The 22,822-nt window shown below is 42.0% G+C and overlaps 1 protein-coding gene across 19 annotated transcripts in view; it reads right to left on the bottom strand.

Moving 5' to 3' along the window:
- The window catches only part of CEP112 (centrosomal protein 112), a 467,190-nt gene that overhangs the window by 271,013 nt on the left and 173,355 nt on the right, over positions 1–22,822 (bottom strand). For 18 of the 19 annotated variants that reach the window (XM_023244533.2, XM_045044857.1, XM_045044855.1 and 15 more), the window contains one exon: positions 12,256–12,363. The exons of the other annotated variant lie outside the window; for it this stretch is intronic. In XM_023244533.2, coding sequence (XP_023100301.2) covers positions 12,256–12,363 — 108 coding nt within the window. The remainder of the gene's footprint in view (positions 1–12,255; positions 12,364–22,822) is intronic. 19 annotated transcript variants of the gene reach the window in all.

Below are 22,822 nucleotides of genomic sequence, written 5' to 3'. Positions count from 1 at the left end.
TGTTGTCATATGGTAAAGAAACATTTTTCTACACTTCAGAAATTCCTTAAGTTTTCCTTGTTTCTTTACTTCAACTGATTTCACATGAGATTATTCTAATATAAGCAGAATATACCGCATAGTCTCATTTCTTTTTTTATTTTTATTTATTTACTTACTTATTATTTTTTTTAACATTTACTTATTTTTGAGCGACAGAAAGAGGCAGAGTATGAGCAGGGGAGGGGGAGAGAGAGAGAGATACAGAATCCGAAATTCTCCAGGCTCTGAACTGTCAGCACAGAGCCCGACGCGGGGATCGAACTCACGGACCGTGAGACCATGACCTGAGCTGAAGTTGGACGCTCAACAGACTGAGCCACCCAGGCGCCCCAGCATAGTCTCATTTCTTAAAAAATGTTTTTGTCTTTGTATCTACAAAGCCTTCTATTTATCCATCTCTCAGAAATTTCTGGAATTATACTCATACCACATTAACAGGAGTCACTCCAGAATAAGACTCCAGGGGAATTTCTGCTTCCTCCACTGTGTGCTATATGTACCATGTCAGCTGGCAACAGCTCCCCTTGGGGAGATATTTACTTGGCATTGTAAGAGCCCTTATCAAGGGTCCGTGAACTATGAACTTAGATCTGGAAACTGGATGAAGGACCATGATTTTCCACTCAAGTGGATATTGTCTAAAGTTCACTCACCAGCTCTTGACTTTTTCTTGATGTTGTGCAAGTAGTACTCTCGTTGGTCTCTGTCTCTCTTACCCCCCCAGACAACTGCTGTAGGCACCATCTCTGTTTACATATCCCTGCCCGACTAGACACCTTGATTGCCTCCCTAGCCTTGGGGCCCATTAGAGGAATCACTTCTACCTTCCGTCTGACGTTCAAGTGCCCCACCTCCAGCTGGCGTCTGCCATTTTGGAACCCTACCATCCTCTTGGAAGCAGGCAGCCCAGTTCCATGGCAGCATCTCCCGCGACAGGTGCCAGCACGTGGAGGAAGCCACCGCGTAGCTGCTCAACAGTATCAGTGCCCCCACCGTCAGTGCATTCCTCAACACCTTAGTGAAGGCAGTATCTTCTAGGCCCTCCCGCGGAGTAGGTTATCTGGTCTAAAGTAGCAGTATCATTCGAATATTCTCATTTTCCTGAGACTTTTTGAACTCTTCCTCAGTACTACGCTATGGCAGTTCTGGATCCCCCCAGCCTGGTTCAGCTTGGGTAAAGTCGTAGGGAAGACCAATGCCTCGTAAAACCAACTACTGAAATGTGCTACCTTTTTAAAAAGAGAGACGAAGGTCAGTTCAACTACTGTGAGTAATTACATACACATAGGGTTAATAGTTCAAGGGGTACTTTGAAGAGGTGGCCATTTAAAGAAAAAAAAAAAAAGGATTTTCCAGGGATTAAGAGTACACTTATCATGATGAGCCCAGAGCAATGGACAGAATGGTTGAATCACTATATTGTACACCTGAAACTAATAATACACTGTATGCTAACTAACTGGAATTCAAATAAGAACTTTAAAAAAGAAAAGATAAGCCTAAGGACATATACAATCTGCTCTGAGCCTTTGGAGTCAGAGTGAAAATTCAGCACAAGTTGGCACAGAAAATGCCACAGCACAGTCTGACCTCACGAACAACATCTTCGCAGAAACAGGCACCGACAGCAACAACAAAAAAAAGCACAAAGTCATCCGTGTGTCAAGAGCAGAAGTAGAACCTGTCACCTGCGGGTGGCCGTGGGGCTCCAGGACTAGATGTCCACTACAACCAAAGAAGCCATCAACGGAATCTGTCAACGGTTCCGTGTAGTTACGCAAGTTCTCTTCTCTTTAAAGGTTAGTGTTGCTGTGCTAACTGCTATTCGGGATGGAACGAGGGCCCGCCAGCAGGTGCAGCTGCTTCCCCTCTTGCTCTCTACTGAGGCATCAGTAGCAGGGACAAGAGCGAGCGGACGTTCCTAAAGCTCAGGATACCTAAGGGCTGAAGGCCGCAAGCGCACCAGCAGCCACGGAGGAAAGGTGGGAAAATGCTGCAAGTATGGGAAGCCAGCACTCTTCTCTGCAGCCTTCTTTCCCACTGAACACTGCAAAATACCTTCCCGGCGCCTGCGGGTCACGAGTGACAACAATGACCTTGAGCTTTCACAACTTTTTTGGAAAACTGGCTACTATTTTCTGGGTCCTTATCTGCCAGATCTCAGTTAAAACCCAGGAAGGATTCATTCAGATAGTCCAATATCTCAAGATTCTTCTTCACGGTTTAATGATGGTCAATTTAAGCCACTCAAAATTGAGAAAATTCATGAACTGAGAATTCACTCTCTTGGACAGAGTTCAGCATTTGGGGGGAAAACATGCCTTCACTGCACATTTTAGTTTCAATTTCTTTTGCCTGATGTCTGTTCCTCTAAAATGCATTCAGCTTGTCTCAATCTGGCATATCACTGCTGCAGAATGAATATGAAATACAAAAATCATCAGAGTGTCTGGCTAGCATGGGATTTACGGCTAGTATGGGCTTCAGAAGGACAAAGAGATCAACCAGGTTATAAATTCCTCCAAAACATGGACTGTGCCTTTACTTTCTTTTTATGCTTCACAATCATTCATCATCTTGAATGGAGCAGGTGGCATTCAGGAACAAACAACAGAAAGAGTCTGAAGGGAATGGCTTCCTCTCATCACCACGTTGACATGTCTACCTGCCTAGGTAGCCTCTGCCTTTCCTGTGACTCAAATGGGTGGCCGTCCTTGTTGCCACCTCAGGAGAGCCCCGCCTTCCGGTGCCACCCCCCCCTTGCCAAATCAAGCACTTGCTCTCACAATGATCCCACCAGGGTCTGCATCACCGACACTGTCGTCTCCAACGGACCATGGTCATCATCAAACGGACCTTCGTACCTATTTCATTTTCTAAAACCTTCCCGTTGACCCTGCCTGCCCCTCAGGCTACCACCTCATTTCTCAGCTCCCCTCCTTCGAAATCTCCCAAAAGGGGTGCTCACGTCCCATTCTCTCTCCAGCCCCATCACTCAGGCTTCTGTTCCCGCCTTCCACTGAAACTGGCCTTGAATGAGGTGGCGAAAGACCTTCTCGCCGAGTCCGTCGGCCAGCTCGCCGTCTCCATCTGATTTCCCTTCTTGGCAACACCTGAAACAAGAGGTCACTCACTTCTTCCTTCCTGAAATGCTCACTGCACATGGTTTATGGGAAAACAGACCTTCTGAGTCTCCCTGCTGCCTCATTGGCTGTTCTTTCCGGTCTCTGTATTTCCTCCACCTCCTCCGCATCTCCAGGTGTTGTAGTAGCCCTGGGCTCAGCCTTGTGACCTCCTTTCTCTTCTCTCTCTACTCACAGGTCTGTGTCTGTCACCACCATTCACCTGGTTGTTGGGCTGGGAAACTCAGGAGTCGTGTTTGAGTTCCCTCTTCCCCTCACACTCCATTTCGCATCCATTAACAAGTCCTTCCTACAAAATACGGCCCAATCTGACCACTTGCTGTCACCCCCAGCGCACCCCCCTGGGTCCAAAGCAGGGCCGTCTCTCACCAGACCACCGCCTTCGTCTCCTGGCTGGCCTCCCTGCCTCCCCTACAATCAATGCTCTGCACAGCAGCTAGAGAAGGCGTTTTAAGCAGCAGGTCAGATCTTGCTCAAATGTTCCCACGGCTCTCCATCATCAGAATAAAACCGAAGCTTCCCACCACAGTGGGACATGAACATGGTGCAAGCTGTCCACAGCCTGACCTTGGCTCCTAACACTCTCTCCCTCACTCACTCCATGCCAGCCACATACAAGCCCATTCCTTCTACGCAAAATATTCTCTCCGTACCTCAAGTTTTGTATGGTCTCCTCCTTCCCTTCATGCAGGTTTTAATTTAATTCTTTAATTTAGAGAACATCACTTCTTTAGAGCCTTTCACTGGCCTTATCGAAAATAACACCTTCTGTGAAACAACTGTATATAAGATAGCCCTTTCACTCCAACATCTGATCTTGCTTTATTTCATAGCAATTAGCATTACCTTACCTTACATTTTGAGAGAGAAAGGGAGAGAGAGAGAGAGAGAGAGAGAGAGAGAGAGAGAGAGAGAGAGAGAGGTATTGTTGTCTCCTCTATCGTAATAATAGAGACTATTGTGTTCATTGCCATATCCTAAGCACCTGGAACAGTGTTTAGCACAAAGTAGTTGCTCGATAAACATACGTTAAATAATGAATGGTTGGAAAGTCACTGCTTCTCTTGTAGACTCCTAAGGGATCTAGGGAATGGGAATCCTCAATCAGCCATACCGCTATCTAGGAAACATTGTTCAAATGAAGTACCCCTGAAATGAAACATACATGCTTCACATCACAGTTACTGAAAACAGATGTGTTCACCATCGCCCTCTTCATTCCCACTCCAGATAAAAGGGCCATTTGTCTTAACTGAGATGAGGAAAGTTCCAAACAAGCAAGCAAACAGAAAGGAAGAGGCCTAGCTGCACGCACCTTTCACGAAGCATCGACGCCCATTCTGTGGACCCAGGCCACAGACACACGGGCCCAGCCTCTGTGGCGCCACAGGCTCACGTCCAGGAATCTGGCACTTTGCCCGTGGCCTGTAGGACCAATGTGTGCCTTGCGGCAGTACTGGATCAAGAATGCCTCTTCCTCGACCACCGCGGAGAGAACAGGGTGGCTGATACGCAGCTTAGGCTCAAAAATTATTGGTTACCAACTGGAAAAGGAAAGCCGAGCCAAAAGACTTAGAAAGAGTAAGATAAGTGAGCAGGACGACGACAAAGAGAATGACAGAGCGGACCCGAGGTACGATGAATGCTCCCGCGTGTTCGGAAAGCGAGAAGTCCCATGAAAATCCATTTTGAAGAGACCCCCAAATTCATGGTCATTAACCTCATCGGGGACCTCAGTGCCAAAAAGAAGTTTCACCCAGGTTGTTCTAGTCAGATCGGTCATGCCATCTCCACAACAATATCACACGACGCCCACATCTCTCAGCCCTGCCGCCCACATAACTCCTCCAGTCTCAGCAAAGCATCTCGCCTCCTCTCTCACAAAGGAAAACCTTTTAGGAACAAGAGTGTCCTCATTTCCTTACTGCAGATATACAAACTTCTGTGCATCTGTCCTCCCTCCTCTTTTCACTAGTTACAGCAGAGGCCTACCCCTCCCCTCTGATGCCAACACCCTCTCCCTGGGCTGGGGTCCCGCCCGCACACCTCCGCCTTGTGGGGGGGGGCGGGGGGGGCGGGAAGTGCACCCTGACTAGTCAGTGCCTTCACTCTCTTCCTCTACGTCTTGCTTTGTACTGTCTCCTTCTCCAGTGAAGCCAAAAAAAAAAAAAAAAAATCAAGATAACAAAAAACTAAAACACTTGCAGGGGAAAAACCTGGGAAGCACAGGCTAGCTGCAAACTGAGTATCTCAACTGATCTTAAAATTTCCCAACTACTTACTTACCTGGTATAACCTGTCTCATCTTTACACTCTCTTTGCTGCCAAAATATTTTTAAGTTTCAAATAATAGTGACGTGTAAGCGGCTGGCCCTTCAGTGTTTTTTAACAATCATTGACAATAACCATCTATTCTTTCCCAAGCATTCGACCGCTTGTTTATCTGTTGAACTACATTTCCCTTTAAAGGCTTTGTAGTGAAAAGAGAAGATATAAAATATAAGACTAAAGAATGATCTGATGGGACTGCCAAAAAAATCTCCATAGTTCAGGAAATCCTAGCATGCCTGGTTTGCTGTTTGTTTCCAGCTTGAATGAGGGTTGTGCAGACAATTAGAATTGTCTTTTTGTTCCAATGGGTTATACAGGAAAGAAACAGGAAATCTTGATGAAAGCTTGGGCTTTACAGGATATTTGTGTGAGTGTTTAGCCCATGTGTTTGATGTTTTTCTCTCCACAGCTGCCCACTTTATGCCTGCACTCTGGCTGAAATATTTTAAAATACCACTTTGCTTTTTTCACTTCATTGCAGCTACTGGCAATGATGTTTCCTATATGAGAGGGACTCAAAAATGAAAATCAAGTAAGGAAACTGAGGCCCCACAAGCACAAGTCGTTCATTTCCTCTGGATGTCAATTCTCATGATAAAAAGTGAGGACCCGGGCGCCTGGTGGCTCGGTCGGTTGAGCGTCCGACTTCGGCTCAGGTCACAATCTCACTGCTGGTGAGTTCGAGCCCCGCGTCGGGCTCTGTGCTGACTGCTCAGAGCCTGGAGCTGCTTCAGATTCTGTGTCTCCCTCTCTCTCTGCCCCTCCCATGCTCATGCTCTGTCTCTCAAGAATAAATAAAACATTTAAAAAAAAATTTTTTTTAAGTGAGGATTACACTAGATAAGTGCTTCTACAACTTTTCCACCGAAGTACCCCCAGCAGCAGTGAAAATGAATAGCAACCCCCCTCCGCCCTCCAGGGGGATCTGAGGGCATAGCCTGAAGCAGCCTCTGCAAGCTGGAAGTTTCTTTGAAATGCCCTATTTTATCTTATAAATTCATGACAACTTTGCATTTTACAAAACAGGAAAGTCTATGTTTGTTTTAATACGACGGTGCCCTCAATAGTAAAACTGCTTTGCTTTCCCACAAAATCATCAGGTGACTCAAACCTTCCAGGAAGCTTGTATGGTAGCTTCACATACGCCCTGACCGTGGCTCACTCACTACCCCAGTTTGAGAAAGAAGGGCTTGGGAGATGAGCATTGACATCTCCTTCCATTGTGAAATGCTATTAGCCATATCACTTAAGATCTCACATGTTGTGGAAAAGTCAGACAAAGTAACAGAAGAATCGTCACACTCGGACCTGAATGTCGGCAGAAGCCCTGAAATAAGGAAGTCCAACCAGACAGGTACGTAAGTCAACAAGCCGGTGGTGTTGCCGACTCGTCTACACCTACAAGAGATCTACGTCTGTCAAGAGATGCACAGACGGGCTGCGGTCTAATCAGGCAAAAGAACAGAAAGTCACTGAACACTGGATTTGGAAGGGACCTTAGCAGTGGGACAGCCCCCCCCCCTCCACGGGCACAGGGTCCGTCCACAACACGCCCGACAGGCACTTCCACAGGCTCGGGCTGGGGAACTTACTCTCTCACGAGATACACCATTGCCCATTTGAATAATCCTTTAGGAAAGGACTATTTCAAGATGACTCAAAATATGCCTCACAGTGCTACCTACACATGGCTGCAGTGTCTGCCCCCCGGAACTGCAAGGGGGGTCGGAGCGTGGCTCTGGTGCAGGTTCTGATTCTCTCATCAGGTTACTTAAGAGGATGTGCTTCAGTTTCTACAGCTAGAAGATGGGAAGGACAAGTAATGGTCTCTGCCTCCCCCTCCTGTGAGGGGGGACATGGCTCAATTCACGTGGACCATGTAGGAGAGATACGTGGCCCGGAGCAGAGGCTACCAACTGCTGGCTGTTGGGATATTACCACACAGACCAGTCCTCAGATTTCCTGTATGACAGACCTTGACTCCAAAAATAAATAGATCTGGGGGCGCCCGGGAAGCTCAGTCCAACTTCGGCTCAGGTCATGATCTCATGGTTCGTGAGTTAGAGCCCCACATTGGGCCCAGAGCCTGGAGCCTGCTTCGGATTCCGTGTCTCCCTCTCTCTCTGCCCCTCCCCTGCTTGCACTCTGTCACAGTCCATCTCTCTCTCTCAAAAATAAATAATAAACATTAAAAAAAATAAATAAAAAGAAACAGATCTGCTATTCTCCTTAGTCTTGTCTTCTCTCGGCAAATCTCCTCTGAGATGGTTCCAAGCCTTTCTATATTCTGGAGACTTTCATTTGAACATGTCTGTCTGTTGGTGTCCTACTTAAGACGTGGTGACCACAACGGACTTACTTCTTATGTGACCCGATATGTAAACAATGTGCTAGGACCATTATCCCCACCATCCCAGGCATTTTTTTCGGTCTTTCTTGCTGTCCCCACCGTTTATGCCCCTCCCTTACATTACACCCGACCCTTGCCTCGTATTTTTTGCAGATGATTGTATCATCTAAGCATAGGATTTTATATTCAATCCCAATAAATTTAACCATCTTAATTTCAGCTGTTTTAAGCTTCAGAGAACTGACTGTCCCATCCTCCATGTTAACTACTCCTCTGGGCTCTATGGAAGCAGGGAACTTTACCTCTTTATCATCATCCAGTGACTGACACACTCAGAAATCTCAATTCAGGTCGACACTAGTCATTCAGAGATGGCCCTTTGAACTCTCACTTAACCACATAAATGCACCAATATCTAAACCATACTTTCCCATATTGCCTTTGTGAGGGACCTTGCCAGATGGCTCAGCGAAGTCCAGTTACACTATATCTATTCCCCTTTCTTTATCTACCAGCCTGGCCCCCCTGTTCAAAGAAGAAAATGAGCTTAGTTTAATCGGCTGCATTTTTAGTGAACTTGGGCTAGCTTGCAGGGACCACAACTACATGCTTATCATTGCTTATGATGAACTTTCCCAGCAAAAATCTTAACAATTTGGAGAGGTCTGGGGGAATACTGTTCCTGTTAACAGAATTTTCTGCTGGAAAAGGTTTTAAAAAGTTGGTGTATTATCACACTGGTAAATATTCTCCTAAAATCTCCTAGCTCAGATTCCTGCCTTTGTCTTTCCCTAGCGAGTTACTGCCTGGGATCTCCATTCTCAAGTCTAATAAACAGGCCTACAGATATAGGAAGAATAAAGTGGGTGAAATCACCAAGACCTGAGGGATCCTTGTGCGAGGTGTTTTTTTTTTTATTTCCTGTTATTCATTTGCATACCACTTGTATCATTTATCCCTTTTTCATGAAAGTGAAATACAGAAAAATTAATGCAACAGCATGTAGTTTCTATTAATAGCATCAATTCTTTAAAAAATTAATTAATTCCTCTAATTAAGCCTTTCTAAGCAAGACTATACAAAGGATAAACTTTGGTAGATTTTTAAAACTATCATTCTGAGAAAAGACTTTGAAACTTAACATTGTTTCAAACGAAGTTTATGTAAGTTTATTCGTAAACTAACAACATGACTGTCACATTTAAAAAGACGCTATCATGATGTGGAAAGTAAGGAATGTAGAAAAAGAACCAACCGTGATTCCATCACCTAAATGATAATTGACATTATTGTTTGACTATTTCTGTCTGAGATTAACAATAATTGGGCCAGCGGGTGTAAACACTTTTTATGGCTCTTGGTAGATAGTGCCAAAATCCTCTCCAAAAAGGCTGTATTAATTTAAATGCCATCAGCAATATATGAAAGTACAAATTTCACTAAACTTTTGCCAACTTTAGATGGCACATCATTGTTAATTCTAATTTGCATTTTTATTAACACCAAGGCTGTAGATGTTTCTACACTGTCGTTTATTCATTTCTTATCTCCTTCGGTCCTTTGCCAGGTCATTTATCGGGACATTAATGATTTTCTTATGATTTGTGCTAATTACTTAATTTAAATGCTAATTATTTTTATTTGTTATAAATTTATTAATTTCATAAGAGAGTCATCCTTTGCCTATCACATTTGTTGCAAGTATTATTCCTTTTTTTAACTTAAAATAAGTTTTATTTAGTCAAATGTTAATTTTCCATGGTGGTTATCCTTATGTGTCCAACTTTAAAAAGCCAGAGCTCTGTGAAAACAATCACAACATAATGCAAATCAGGCACTGAAGTCACGTGGCTATCTCTGGCTATAAATTCGTCACCTACACAATTATCATCAAAGTGAAAATACAATCTTTTAAACTCTCAAAGAAAATGCTCCTACCCCTTACACTCATCCTGAAACACAACAGTTTCTGAGTCATATTTGTGTCTCTCTCCCCTGTTCCTCCACCAGTTTACTTAGAGGAAGTAACATTTTTCTTGTGATTGTTTTTGCTTCTAATATCGCTTTCAATCCAAGAATCACCTCCATTATACTTGTAACTAGAACATGACAATATGCAACACTTCTTGCCCATTCTTAATATTCTTATCTACATTTGGCTATGACCTCAGCTTCTTTCTTATCCCCACTTCCCACCCAAGTCAATTAAACAATAATGAATTCGATAATGTATTTCTATTATCGGCTCAATCACAGAAACATAACGTAACTGAGGCTGGAAGAAAAGTAAGAGACAGTTTCTGCTCCCTGGTACTCCATTCTGGATTAAGAACAGCTCTAGACGATATTTTACAAGAGCTGATTTCAGTGTAAGGAATGATGAGGTGATTAATGCCATAATGTCAGAGAAGGAAGAAATGGGCATGGGCCCAAAAGGTCATGTTCATGTAACGTTTTAGGGAAGTGTTGAAGCAGAATGGAGCAGGACAATACAGATGATGGCAATAACAAAGAAGGACCGATTTGCACACTTCTGTCTTTGGAACTTTTTTGCCTTTACACCATCCCTGTGAAAGTAACTCAGGTATTTTTACCAACATTTTAAGATGAAAACAGCAACAACAACGTACCAACAGTCAGGTCACATGTCAGACCAGACTTTCTTTTCATGGAACTCAACTGAGTCCCTAATTGCTATCACTTCGGAGAGGGATTTAAATCCAGTAATCACAAGGGATTAATTAGTTTTTGATGCAGTACCCACTTAATAAGGAATTGAAAATACAATAATGAAAAAAATTATTGAGGTTTTCAGAATGAAAAGGTTCAAATACTATCTTTAATTTTTCTTAGTGATTAAGCTAATTAACATTTTTCCAGATGTTAAGGAAATTAGGGAAATAAATTAGACAAATAAGTAAAAATTAATAGCCATCTTAAATATTCCAAGAATTAGCTGGACTACATTCTTAGAAAAGACACTACCCCGGATGTCCTGGTCCTAGCCAAATTCTCACCCCATCTCCTACAGCTAGAAGCTTCCTCTCTACATACATGCTGAACCAGCCTCTACTGTCATTTTTTTTATGTTTATTTATTTTTGAGAGAGAGAGAGAGAGAGAGAGAGAGCAGGGGAGGGGCAGAGAGAGAGGGGGACAGAGGATCCGAGGCAGGCTCTACACCGTGAGCTCAGAGCCTGAAACGGGCTCGACCTCATGAACCATGAGATCACGACCTGAGCTAAAGTCGGACGCTTAACCAACTGAGCCACCCAGGCGCTCCCCCACTTTACTGTCATCTTTTGTTCCTTGAACGCTCCCAACTTGCACTCATCAGATCCTTGCATGCATCGCTCCCTCAGTCCAGAATACTCTTCTTCCAGAGACTTCACGGCTGGCTCAGTCCTAGTTTTCAAGATTCTGAGCACAAAGTTCCCTGCTCAGAGGGCTTCCCTGACCACCTGTCAGTGCCGGTAATCCCCTTCCCGACTCTCCCCGACGAGGCCTCTGTACGCACCTCCTCGCGACTTCATAAATCACTCTTCAAGATTATCTCATCTGTTTGGTTTTGTTTGGTTTTTTATTAATGGGTTGGCTGCACACCAAGTGGAGTGTGTATGCTCTGTGAGCAAAGGAACACTGTCGGTCCTGCTGACAGCTCTGTCCAGGGTTGGGACATGGTGGGCACCCAAAACCACTTCTCAAATAAGTGAGTGGGTCACACTTAGGCCCTGCCAGGAACAGAAGGACTCAGGAATCACAATAAATGTTTCAATTCAACATGCAGATGGATAAACTGTCAGAACAGACTTCAGCAAAGAGCTAAAATTCTGTTTCTGGATTTAACTGAAACAGATCTTATTTTAAACGACTCCCATACACTGGTAACAACATTCTTAGTAAAATTATCACTGGGCAGGGATTTTATGATATAATGATATTTTTTTAGGATTTTATTTTTGGGGCGCCTGGGTGGCTAAGTTGGTTGGTTAGGTGTCCAACTCTGGATTTCGGCTCCGGTCATGATTTCACGGTTTGTGAGTTTCAGCCCTGCTTTGATTGGCCTCTGCACTGACAGTATGGAGCCTGCTTGGAATCCTCTCTCTCCTTCCCTCTCTGCCTTTACCTCCCTCCCTCTCTCTCTCCCTCTCTCTCTCTCTCTCTCTCTCTCTCTCTCTCTCTCAAAATAAATAAATAAACTTAAAAAAAATTTTTATTTTTAAGCAATCTCTATTCCCAATGTGGGGCTCATACTCACGACCCCGAGGTCCAAGAGTTACACGCTCCACCGACTGAGCCAGCCAGGTGTCCGTGATATAACGAGATTTTTAAAAGAGAGATTGCACACGCATTTAAAAATTCAAAGGCATCGTCAAAACGAAAGACCAACCTGCTGTTCGTATCGTTGTTTGACGTCCTCCAGCTGCCATAAAAACTCCTTTGACTGTTTCTCACGAAGAGACTTGGATCTGGTTAGGTCTGCTTCTACTTTTTCCATCTGTAAGAGTGAAAAATCAAATAGGGCGCCTGGGTGGCGCAGTCGGTTAAGCGTCCGACTTCAGCCAGGTCACGATCTCCCGGTCCGTGAGTTCGAGCCCCACGTCGGGCTCTGGGCTGATGGCTCAGAGCCTGGAGCCTGTTTCCGACTCTGTGTCTCCCTCTCTCTCTGCCCCTCCCCCGTTCATGCTCTGTCTCTCTCTGTCCCAAAAATAAATAAATGTTGAAAAAAAAAATTTTTTAAAAAATAAAAATCAAATCTATTTTTTAAACAAAAAACTAATCACATTCCATGTTTTTATAATTTGCCCATTCATTAAAATGGCAGATTTTAAACACCCCCTACCAATCGTAATACTGAATTTAGAGATGGTAAGATTATGAAAGCTCTATCCATTTATTGCTCATATTTAATAGTTTAAGTCAGGGAAATTAGCACTGACATATAATTAACTGAATTCTAATTCTATAGTAACATTGTAATGTGAATATAATTTTGAACATTCAAATACTTACTCAACAAGATTTTTTAAGGCCTAGATGTGTGCTGAATGGGAGAAAATATCTGCAAACCATACATCTGATAAGGGATTTGTATCAAGAATACATAAAGATTGCTCATGGCTCAGTAAGAAGTGGACAATTTTAGGGGCGCCTGGGTGGCGCAGTCGGTTGGGCGTCCGACTTCAGCCAGGTCACGATCTCGCGGTCCGTGAGTTCAAGCCCCGCGTCGGGCTCTGGGCTGATGGCTCGGAGCCTGGAGCCTGTTTCCGATTCTGTGTCTCCCTCTCTCTCTGCCCCTCCCCTGTTCATGCTCTGTCTCTCTCTGTCCCAAAAATAAATAAACGTTGAAAAAAAAAATTTAAAAAAAGAAGTGGACAATTTTACTCAATTTTAAAATGGGCAGGGGTGTCTGGGTGGCTCAGTCGGTTATGCTTCTCACTTCGGCTCAGGTCATGACCTCGCGGTTTGTGAGTTCGAGCCCCGCATCGGGCTCTGTGCTGACAGCTCAGAGCCTGGAGCCTGCTTTGGATTCTGTCTCCCTCCCCTGCTCACACTCTGTCTCTTTTGCTCTCAAAAATTAAAAAAACGTTAAAAGAAAAATTTTTTTAATGGGCAAAGGAACTGAAAAGACATTTCTCCAAAGAAGATACACAATGGGCCAACAAGCACATGAGAAGACGTTCAACATCACTGTAGTTAGGCGATTTCAAATTAAAACACTAATGACGTACCACTTGATGCCCACTAGGATGGTCCACATCAAAAGACAGCTAGTAGCAAGTGCTGGCGAAGATGTGGAGAAACCCTGTGCGTAGGAAGGCCCGTGGAAGATAGTTTGGCAGTTCCTCAAAAGGTTAAACATAGTTATCACATGTTCCAGGAAGTCCACTTCTGGGTGAGAAATGAAAACACGCACCCACACAAAAACTTGCAGATAAATCTTCATAGCAGCATTACTCCTAATAGCCCAAAAGAGGAGCTAACCCAGATGTTCCTCAATTGATGAAGGGATAAACAAAGTGTTGTACGTCCATCCAGAGGGGTATCGTTCAATCATGAAAAGGAATGAAATACTAACACACGTTAACACGGATGAACCTTGAAAATGCTACGCTAAGTGAAAGGAGGCAGTCACGAAAGACTACGTTTTGTATGATCCTGTTTCTACTGAATATCTAGAAGGCAAATCCATAGAAAGTAGATTACTGGTTGCCTGGAGTGAGAAGGGTTGGAGTGTGGGTTGCTGACTGCTAAAGGGTATCAGATTTCTTTGGGGGGCAATGGAAATTCAAAATTGATTGTGGGGATGGTTACGGAAGGTTGAATATAATAAAAACCATTAAATTGGACACTTACAATGAATTAATTGCTGGTATGTGAATTGTATCTTAATAAAGCTGTTATTATAAAAAAAAAAAAATTAAAAGCCAAACACACCACCACATTCCATGAGGCCTCATGTGACCCAATCCCAGGTACCCCTCTCAACTCACCTCTACCACTCTATACCACCACCCCCCCCCCCCCCCCCCACTGCAGCCCACCTGCCTCCTTGCTGGGCGGACGACATGCCAGAGATGCTCTCGCCTTGGTGTCTGGAAGCTTCTCCTCAGATAGTCACATGACTTCTTTCTCAAAGTCTTAAGTTTCTGCTTAAACGTTATCTTGGTACTGAAGTCTCCCTGACCACCCTATTTTAAATTGCAGCCTTGCCCCCCGCCCTCCCACTCTCCCTTTCCTTGTTTTGCTGTTCCTTTTTACCATAGAACATATAACCTTCAAGTACCCTACGCAATTGACTTCTTCATCTAGGGCTCCTTTTAAGATCTGCCTTGCCCACCGTAATGCAACCCCCCATTCACTCATGTATCCCAACAATTTGGCACACTGCCTGGCGCATCTAGGGGCTCCATAAATACCAATCAAATGAAAAAAAAAAAAAACACCACCAAACAAACAAAAAAAAACCCAAGACAGACCAAGTATATGCAACTAGGTTTGAGATTTGCTGAATAAACAATTTTCAACATTTAATAGTGCCAGATTCTCTGTAACAAATACAAAATCACGTTGGATCTGATGCTTTCTAGCACATACAAAATTAGAGATGATGCATTATTATCCTTGCTCTTGCCAGATGGTCGCCCATAGGTGGCCAGAAAGAAAAATTCTTACGTTTGGTAATGAAAAATCTCTCCACATCGATAACATGAAAAATGGCAACTTATATTCATAGTGCAGTTTTTCATGTCTTTTTTCAATGTTTGTTTCTGAGAGAGAGAGAGAGAGAGAGAGAGAGACAGAGACAGCGTACACACAAGTGGGGGAGGGGCAGAAAGAGAGGGAGACACAGAATCCGAAGCAGGCTCCAGACTCTGAGCCGTCAGCACGGAGCCCCACACGGGGCTCGAACTCACCAACTGTGAGATCACGACCTGAGCCAAAGTCGGAAGCTTAACTGACTGAGCCACCCAGGTGCCCCTCATTTGTCTTTCTTTGCCTGGCTTAGTTTTTCCTCAGAAGATATTTTTTTTCTGAGACAATCGTCAGTTAGTGTGACAATCATCCTATCACTGGCTACTCTTACTTATTATTCTCACTTATTATTCTGCTTATTACTACTTATTATTCTGCTTCACTGGTAGGTTGAGATATTTCTTTTTTTTCAGCTTGTACACCATGCTCTCTTTCAGGTTACCTTTTGGTAATTGCTAGGATTAGACAAAACATGAATACTGGGGAAAACGGACCCTAAGAATGCTTCCTTCCCAGTTCAAGTGCATTTATTCAGACATGATTATTAAACCTTAATTCTCTAGGAGCAAAAATGTTCGCTGAAGAGCAGCCAGTTTCACTGGATGAGAACAAAATGCATATGGCCGCTCACGACTGCTACACAACCGTACAGTGCAGTTTCTGTTTCTCACAGTTAAGTCTGGAGTATCTACATAACGGCACGAGATTTAGCCTAAGGATTTCTCTGTGCAACCCTAATAACACTAAGTCATCTGCTTCCAAGTTCAATGATCGGTGTTCTAAGGCTATTGATCTGCAGGTAGTCAGTATTGTGGCCAACAATAAATTCATTAAGGAATTACTGAAGGAGACACATTCAAGCCTTCTGTACTAAGAGCTTTCTTTCGTCTCTAACTCAAGATGTGGGTGTCAAGGCTCTCTCTCCTTCAATGCTTTTCACAGTAGACCTCACACAGAAAGCTCCTTAATTTGTCCCGAGCAGTCAGGCACTCCCCATACTCTAGTATCATTGGCCTTTCCAAACTCTGGTATCATTGGCATTTCCCAAACAAGCCAAGCCTGTTCTTGATTCTTTAGACTTTTGCTTGTTGCACTATCTGGAAAGTCCCTTCATTTGTTTCCTCATCCAAAGGGATCATCTTCAAGGCTGACTCAAGTCTTCTCTCCTCTCTGAGGTGTTCTTTTTTTTTTTTTTTTAATGTTTATTTATTTTTGACAAAGAGACAGACAGAGCACAAGCAGGGAAGGAGCAGAGAGAGAGGGAGACAGAATCCAAGCAGGCTCCAGGCTCCGAGCGGTCAGCACAGAACCCGACGCGGGGCTTGAACTCACGAACCGTGAAATCATGACCTGAGCTGAAGTGGGACACTTAACCAAGTGAGCCATCCAGGCGCCCCTGAGGTGTTCTTTAATCCCACCAACCGACATTAATGCCTTCCTTCTCTCAATGCTCAAGGATCTATTTTCATAGGACACTCTGTTTTTCTCTGTAATGTGGAAGTGTTTCAAATGTGTGAACTTTGTTTATTCATCTAGATCATGAGCCAGCAAATAGAAGGAAATATGATTTATAATTCTCTTCTATCTTAATTATTAATTTATCAGCATGGTGCGCAGAATACATATGCATTAAATCCTTAGGGATGCGCCTGGGTGGCTCAGTCGGTTGAGCGTCCGACTTCGGCTCAGGTTGTGATCTCACGGTTCGTGAGTTTGAGCCCCGCGTCGGGCTCTGTACTGACAGCTCGGAGCCTGGAGCCTGCTTCGGATTCTGGGTCTCCCTCTCTCTGACCCTCTCTTGCTCATGCTCTGTGTCTCTCTCAAAAATAAATAAAACATTAAAAACAATTTTTTAATCCTTAAAGATGAATAAAATGATTGGCAAAAGCAAAGGGGAAAGAAAAAAGAGAAGGTAAACCAAGGAGGGGAAGACCTGTTTTATTTAGTAATTTTAAGACAGATCTTCATATGAAGTTGATCTTAGGTTCCTATTTTACTTGGGTACAGATTGAATATTAAGGTAAATAATAAGTATTTTAAAATTTTGAATATTCAGAATTTGAAATAAAAACTAAGCTTTATGTACTCAAAGTTTCTAAAAACAAACCCAGAATATCTTCAAGAAAAAAAACAGAAGTATCTTCTAAAATCAAAACAGAAAACAATTTAAAGCACATAAAAAGACCTTTTATACCTAAATGGTAAGACACATTCAAAGTAAATAATAACTAATACAAGAAAACGAAACGCATGTCATTTTAGATTATACTGACCGAAAATGCAAGGCCCCACTCCATTTTCCTTCAACAATTTAACAAAAAAATAAAAAAAAGTCTTGTAAAATACTTAGCTTGTATAAAAACACAGTGTTCTCGGTTGCCATAGATACAAAAGATTCTGCTTCCTCATACATCATTCCCCATTCCGTTCAAGCGTCAGAAAAATAACAACAACAACACTCCTTTGTTGTGTAACTCTGGCTTCAAAAAACCTAACAGTGAAACTTGGTGGTCAAATTAGGAGCAAAAAGGGTCTGGGTGCATTTCTGTGAACGTTTAGTGTTTAAAGAAGGAAGGAGAGGTTTAAAAAGGAGTGGGGGTTGTGTTTTCCTTGTATGGTGCCTCAGGCATTCATTACTTCAGCTACATGTAAGAGAAAACCCAAGTAACCATGCATAGCTTAAACAACATAGGCCCTTTATGTTTTCCTGTGCCCCGAGTTCAGAAAGAGGCTGCTACATTGGCAGTTCAAAGATGTCAGGGTTAAGGACTCTGCAATTCAACCTGCCCCTAATAGTTGCAAAATGGCTTCTGCAGCTCTGAACATCTGGGAAGGGAAGGGCAAAGGGTCCGTGTTAGCGGAGCTGAATGCCCTGTTCAGGAGCGTTCCTGCAAGTTCTTGTCAATAGCAAATTAACTATGCTGTTTGCGTCTCATTCACTGGAGCTGCATTAAAAGGTAAGCTCCATCTGCAAGGTGAGAGACCGCAGTTTGAAAACTGTGCCTAATGCCACCTTAAATCAAATCAGGGCTCCATGAGTAAGAAAGCAGGAATGGACGTTTGGCAGTCACTGTCAAACAGGGTCGTAAGTTATCGCTCTTTCTCTAGTATTCTTGTGTTATTATATTGAGTAATTCAACATGAACAATTCACACTACAATAAGCATACATTTGTATAGAAATATACAGTTCAAAATGTATTTTTGTATTTAATACATATGCAGATAAACTATGAAAAACTGTTCTTCAACTATGTTCAGATCGATCGATCGATCGATCGATCAAGACAGGCAGGCAGATAGATATAAATGGGAGGAAAGACAGATCGTTATATCTGTGCTTGGCTAAAGACTCAGTGGGAACTAATATACTTAACAGGGAAAACCAATCAACACATTAATTGATTATATCTATAGTTCTTTTGTGAGCAATAACCATAAACTGATATAAAACATAATATTTCTGCTATCTGTCCTTAATGGTTGATGAGAATTCTGAATCTGTTCTGGATATGAATTTTTGGTTCAATATCTGAATTACAAACGTCTTCTCCCACTCTGAGGTTGCCTTTCCATTTTCTACTGGTCTCTTTTAATAAACAAAAGTTTTTTTTGTTTTTGTTTTTATTTTAGTGAGGTTAAATTTGACAATATTTGGGGTTTTGTTTTTAATGCCTTTTCGTTTCCTATTTAGAAAATCTCTACCTGGTTCCAACTATCAAAAGTTTCTACATTTTCTTCTGAAAGTTTTATTGTTTTACCTATCACTTGTACATCTATAGTCCTGGAGTTGATTTTGTGAATGGGGTACAGTAAGAGACGAGATTCTTTTTTTTTTTTTTTTCCCTCCACAGGGCTATCCAATTGAGACTGTGGCATTTATTGAAATGAGCATTCTTTCCCTGCTGCAACTGCAATCCTTCCTCTGACATGAATCAGACTGATCTTGGATGTGTGAGTCCACTTCAGGCTCATCTTTCTTCTGTAACACTGATCATCCTTGTGCCCAAATCATGCTGTGTTAATTCCGTAGCTGAATATTAGCTTCAATATCTGGTCATACAAGTTCTCCAGTTGTGCTTTTCTTCCAGATTGCCAGAGCAAGTATTAGCCCTTTGCATTTTCAAATCAGCTGTCAGTTTCTCTCACTTCCTTTCAGCTCACCAAAAAGAAACAAAAAACAACTACTACTAACACTTTGATTTTTAGAGAACCGTGTTGCTTTTATAGATTAATGTGGGGAGAACTGACATGTTTATAACATCGAGTCTTTGAATCCCCCAATTTCTTTAGGTATTCTTGATTTCTTTTGATCATGTTTGCCAGTTTTTATATATATTTTTAATTTGAGAGAGAGAGAGAGTGTGTGTGCGAGTGGGGAAAGGAGTAGAGGGAGAAAGAGAGAGAATCTTAAGCAGGTTCCATGCTCAGTGTGGAGCCCGACGCAGGGCTCAATCCCACAACCCTGGGATCATGACCCGAGCCGTAATCGAGACTAAGGCCCTCAATCGACTGAGCCAACAGGTGCCCCAATATTTTCCAGTTTTTAAACAGAGGCCTTGCCATTTTTTGTTAGATTTATTTTTAGGTCCGTGAAGCTTTTTCGTACAATGACATCTTTTTCAAAGTTTATTTTCTATTTGTTGTATGCTGATATATGGAACTAAAACTGAATTGTCTATCTGACCTTATACTTAAAGACTTTACTAAACCCATTACCAGTAACGTCTAAACAAGTAAATATTTGAGAAATTTGTAGTTACACAAAGATTCCATAATTGCAGGTAATTGCATAACTCACTGGGGAGCTCAGCTGTTTCTCCTCCGTGTTCTCTTACTGACCTATTTATCCCACCAACTACACCACTTACTAAATCACACGCTTCTATGCATCGGTCTATCACACAAGCCACACACATGTCTTAATAATCTCTGAACTCCCAGAATCAGTAACAATGGCTGGCGTAGAGCAAGCATTCATGCATTTTGTTATAAATGAATGGAAGAAGTCAAGTCTATTGAATCCTTGGCCAGTAAGTCAATAAAATAATTGAAGCATTAAAAATAATAATGTTACTATTTCACAATTAATAACCCCTCGAATCAGTCAAATACAGAAAAAACAATGACATATTTTCTGGTCCAATGTCCTCAGTAGATTTTTTTGGCTTATCTTCCTTCTGCGAAAGAGATTAGTCATTGATAAATATTACAAGGAAAAAGCTTCACTTACTCCTCTTACAGTAAGCATTTAAAGATAAAAGGTAAAATTTCTTTTATTTGTTTTGCTGTTGTTTAGTTTTGCTTTTCAAAGCCCAAGACTTATACATATTCTCTGCATGTTGCCATTTGGAATTAATTACCACAGTAGGCTCTATGGAAACATTTAAATATAATTCTAGAATTTTACTTCTGCTGCTTAATCTCATTCAGACACAAAATTCCAAATGGTAAAAGGGTGGAGAGACTTCTCCATTATCATCAAAAAGTAACTGAGGGAAAATGCTTCTATTTATGTTGGATCTTTTACTATCTTAAAACTGGTCTAAAAAAACTTATTTAAAATTACATGAATCAGCATGACCCTTAACGGACAAGAGGACAAAGGTGTAAGTCACAGTAAATGGTTTGTATGATTCTTTCTTTCTTTGTCTGTTTGTTATCCATTGACACTTAAGGACACAAATATATCCAGATGGCATTCTTTCTTCCTTGTAACTTGAGAATTTTTTTCAGCCATTCAACAGCAATAATAGGACGATGAAATGAATTTGCAACCTCTAAGAATATAAGAAACTGCTAACCAGTTTCAATTGTACAAGGAGCCAGAGGCAACCTCACTAGTCAACAGCAATGTTTCAGAATTGTGCTTTCATGGCAAGCCAGTGGGTTCTCCGAAGTCCAAAGCTAACATCATGTAGCTGATGACTATAAAGAAAAAAGGAACAGAATTTAAAGCCAGATATTTAGCAGCAAATACCCTTTAATGGGGACATATTTTCAAGGAGAGAGAAATTATCTAGAAGTCAAGTGGCTAGCAGAAGCCCCAAGAGGCACGAGTTAGCCAACATCCATGCAATCATTTTACCAGACGAAAAAATGTCACTTTAGAATGACTGCCAGTACTTCTAAAAACTTAGCCGTCTTTTCAGTCATTTATTTGTTTCACAGAGAATGGGTAAATATAGAACACCATGTCTTTTAAAGATATGATTCCACATATATACAGAAAATTCTAGAACAGGAGTATGTTGTCACCATTAAAATGTGTATATTTTATACAACTAATTGCTGACAGCTAACACTTTAATGGGTTTCACTACGGAGTAAAAATTAGGTTATTGAAGCAATCTTAAATGAGATCAAAAGTTCTTCAAAGTGAAAGAAACAGTGTGAAGCAATTTTTTAAAAAACTTTCTCCTGTTCCATTTTCTCTCATGGGCCTCATTTTTGAAATAGCAATTCACTTTCAAAAACAAACTCAAAGCTTTTCTTTTTTTTAATTCAAATTCCCATTGTCTGCTATCTGCAGCAGTTTCCAAATGGAAAAAGATGCCCTGAGCTCTGCTGGCTTTTACACAAAAGATTTTAGTAAGAAGAGAAAAGAGCAGTTCAAAACAATAACAGAAAAGAAAGACTAGTGAAAATACACACTAGGGAACAATTGTGAAAACATGACGATTCTCCAAATAATGAATCTGCTGAATGATTTTTTTAGAATTTGAGCTAGATCAGATGCACACTTTTTAATCAACTGAAAATATGGAATAGAAGACCTCTAATTTACCGTGTTTTGTCATATATATTTTATTTAGCATTTGGGTTTTTTAATGTTTATTTATTGACTTAGTTTGAGAGAGAGAGAGAGAGAGAGAGAGAGAGAGAGAGAGAGAGAGAGAGAAAACTCAGGCAGGGGAGGGGCACAGAGAGGGAGAGAGAGAATCCCAAGCAGTCTCTCAGCTGGTAACACAGAGCCCGAAGCAGGGCTCGATCTCACAAACTGTGAGATCATGACCTGAGCTGAGATCAAGAGTTAGACACTTAAACCAACCAACTTTACGTGGCATTTGTTGAAATTTGCCATGTAAGAATTAGTTGCTTTGTGAACGAGCCTAGCTCTTCAGATTCTGTCACAAATGTTGTTATTATTATACTCACACCAAAGGTGCTTTCTCTAGTTCAGAAACTCAACTGCACCTGGCAAAGAAAGCTATATATGATGGAAACCACTGAAGAATACATTTCTTCCACAGAAGACAATCAAAAGAATTTCCTGTTCATCGGTTGCCATCACTGTTATTTTTCAAGGAGCCTAAACCGAGCACCACTGGGCAAATCAGACCTGGTGAGGACTACTCACAAAGACAGGACACGGGGACTAGGATATGTGGAGGAAGAAAAGAATCTCAGGGGCATGACCCCAGTAGGGTCCTTCATGGGATCATTTAACCAGTCCACAGAGATGGATGTGATACCTAGAAGACAGAAACACATTAACTCAACATCCAGAAGTGGGAGAGTCAAATGCGTCTGGCAGGACTGGTGAAGTAAAACAGCAGACAGACCATGAACCAGGCATATAACAGAACAGTCAGACATATGAGGGAGGAACAATTAAGGGTGGTTCCAGAATCAGTTCCATGAATACTATCGTCCATCCCTGGCTTTCCTTATTTTATGGCAGTCTTACATTGTGGCTAG

This window comes from Felis catus, chromosome E1 (assembly GCF_018350175.1).
Source record: "Felis catus isolate Fca126 chromosome E1, F.catus_Fca126_mat1.0, whole genome shotgun sequence".
Taxonomy (NCBI): Eukaryota; Metazoa; Chordata; class Mammalia; order Carnivora; family Felidae; genus Felis; species Felis catus.
The sequence above is the reverse complement of the archived record's forward strand: the minus strand, read 5'-3'. Positions and strand labels throughout refer to the sequence as shown.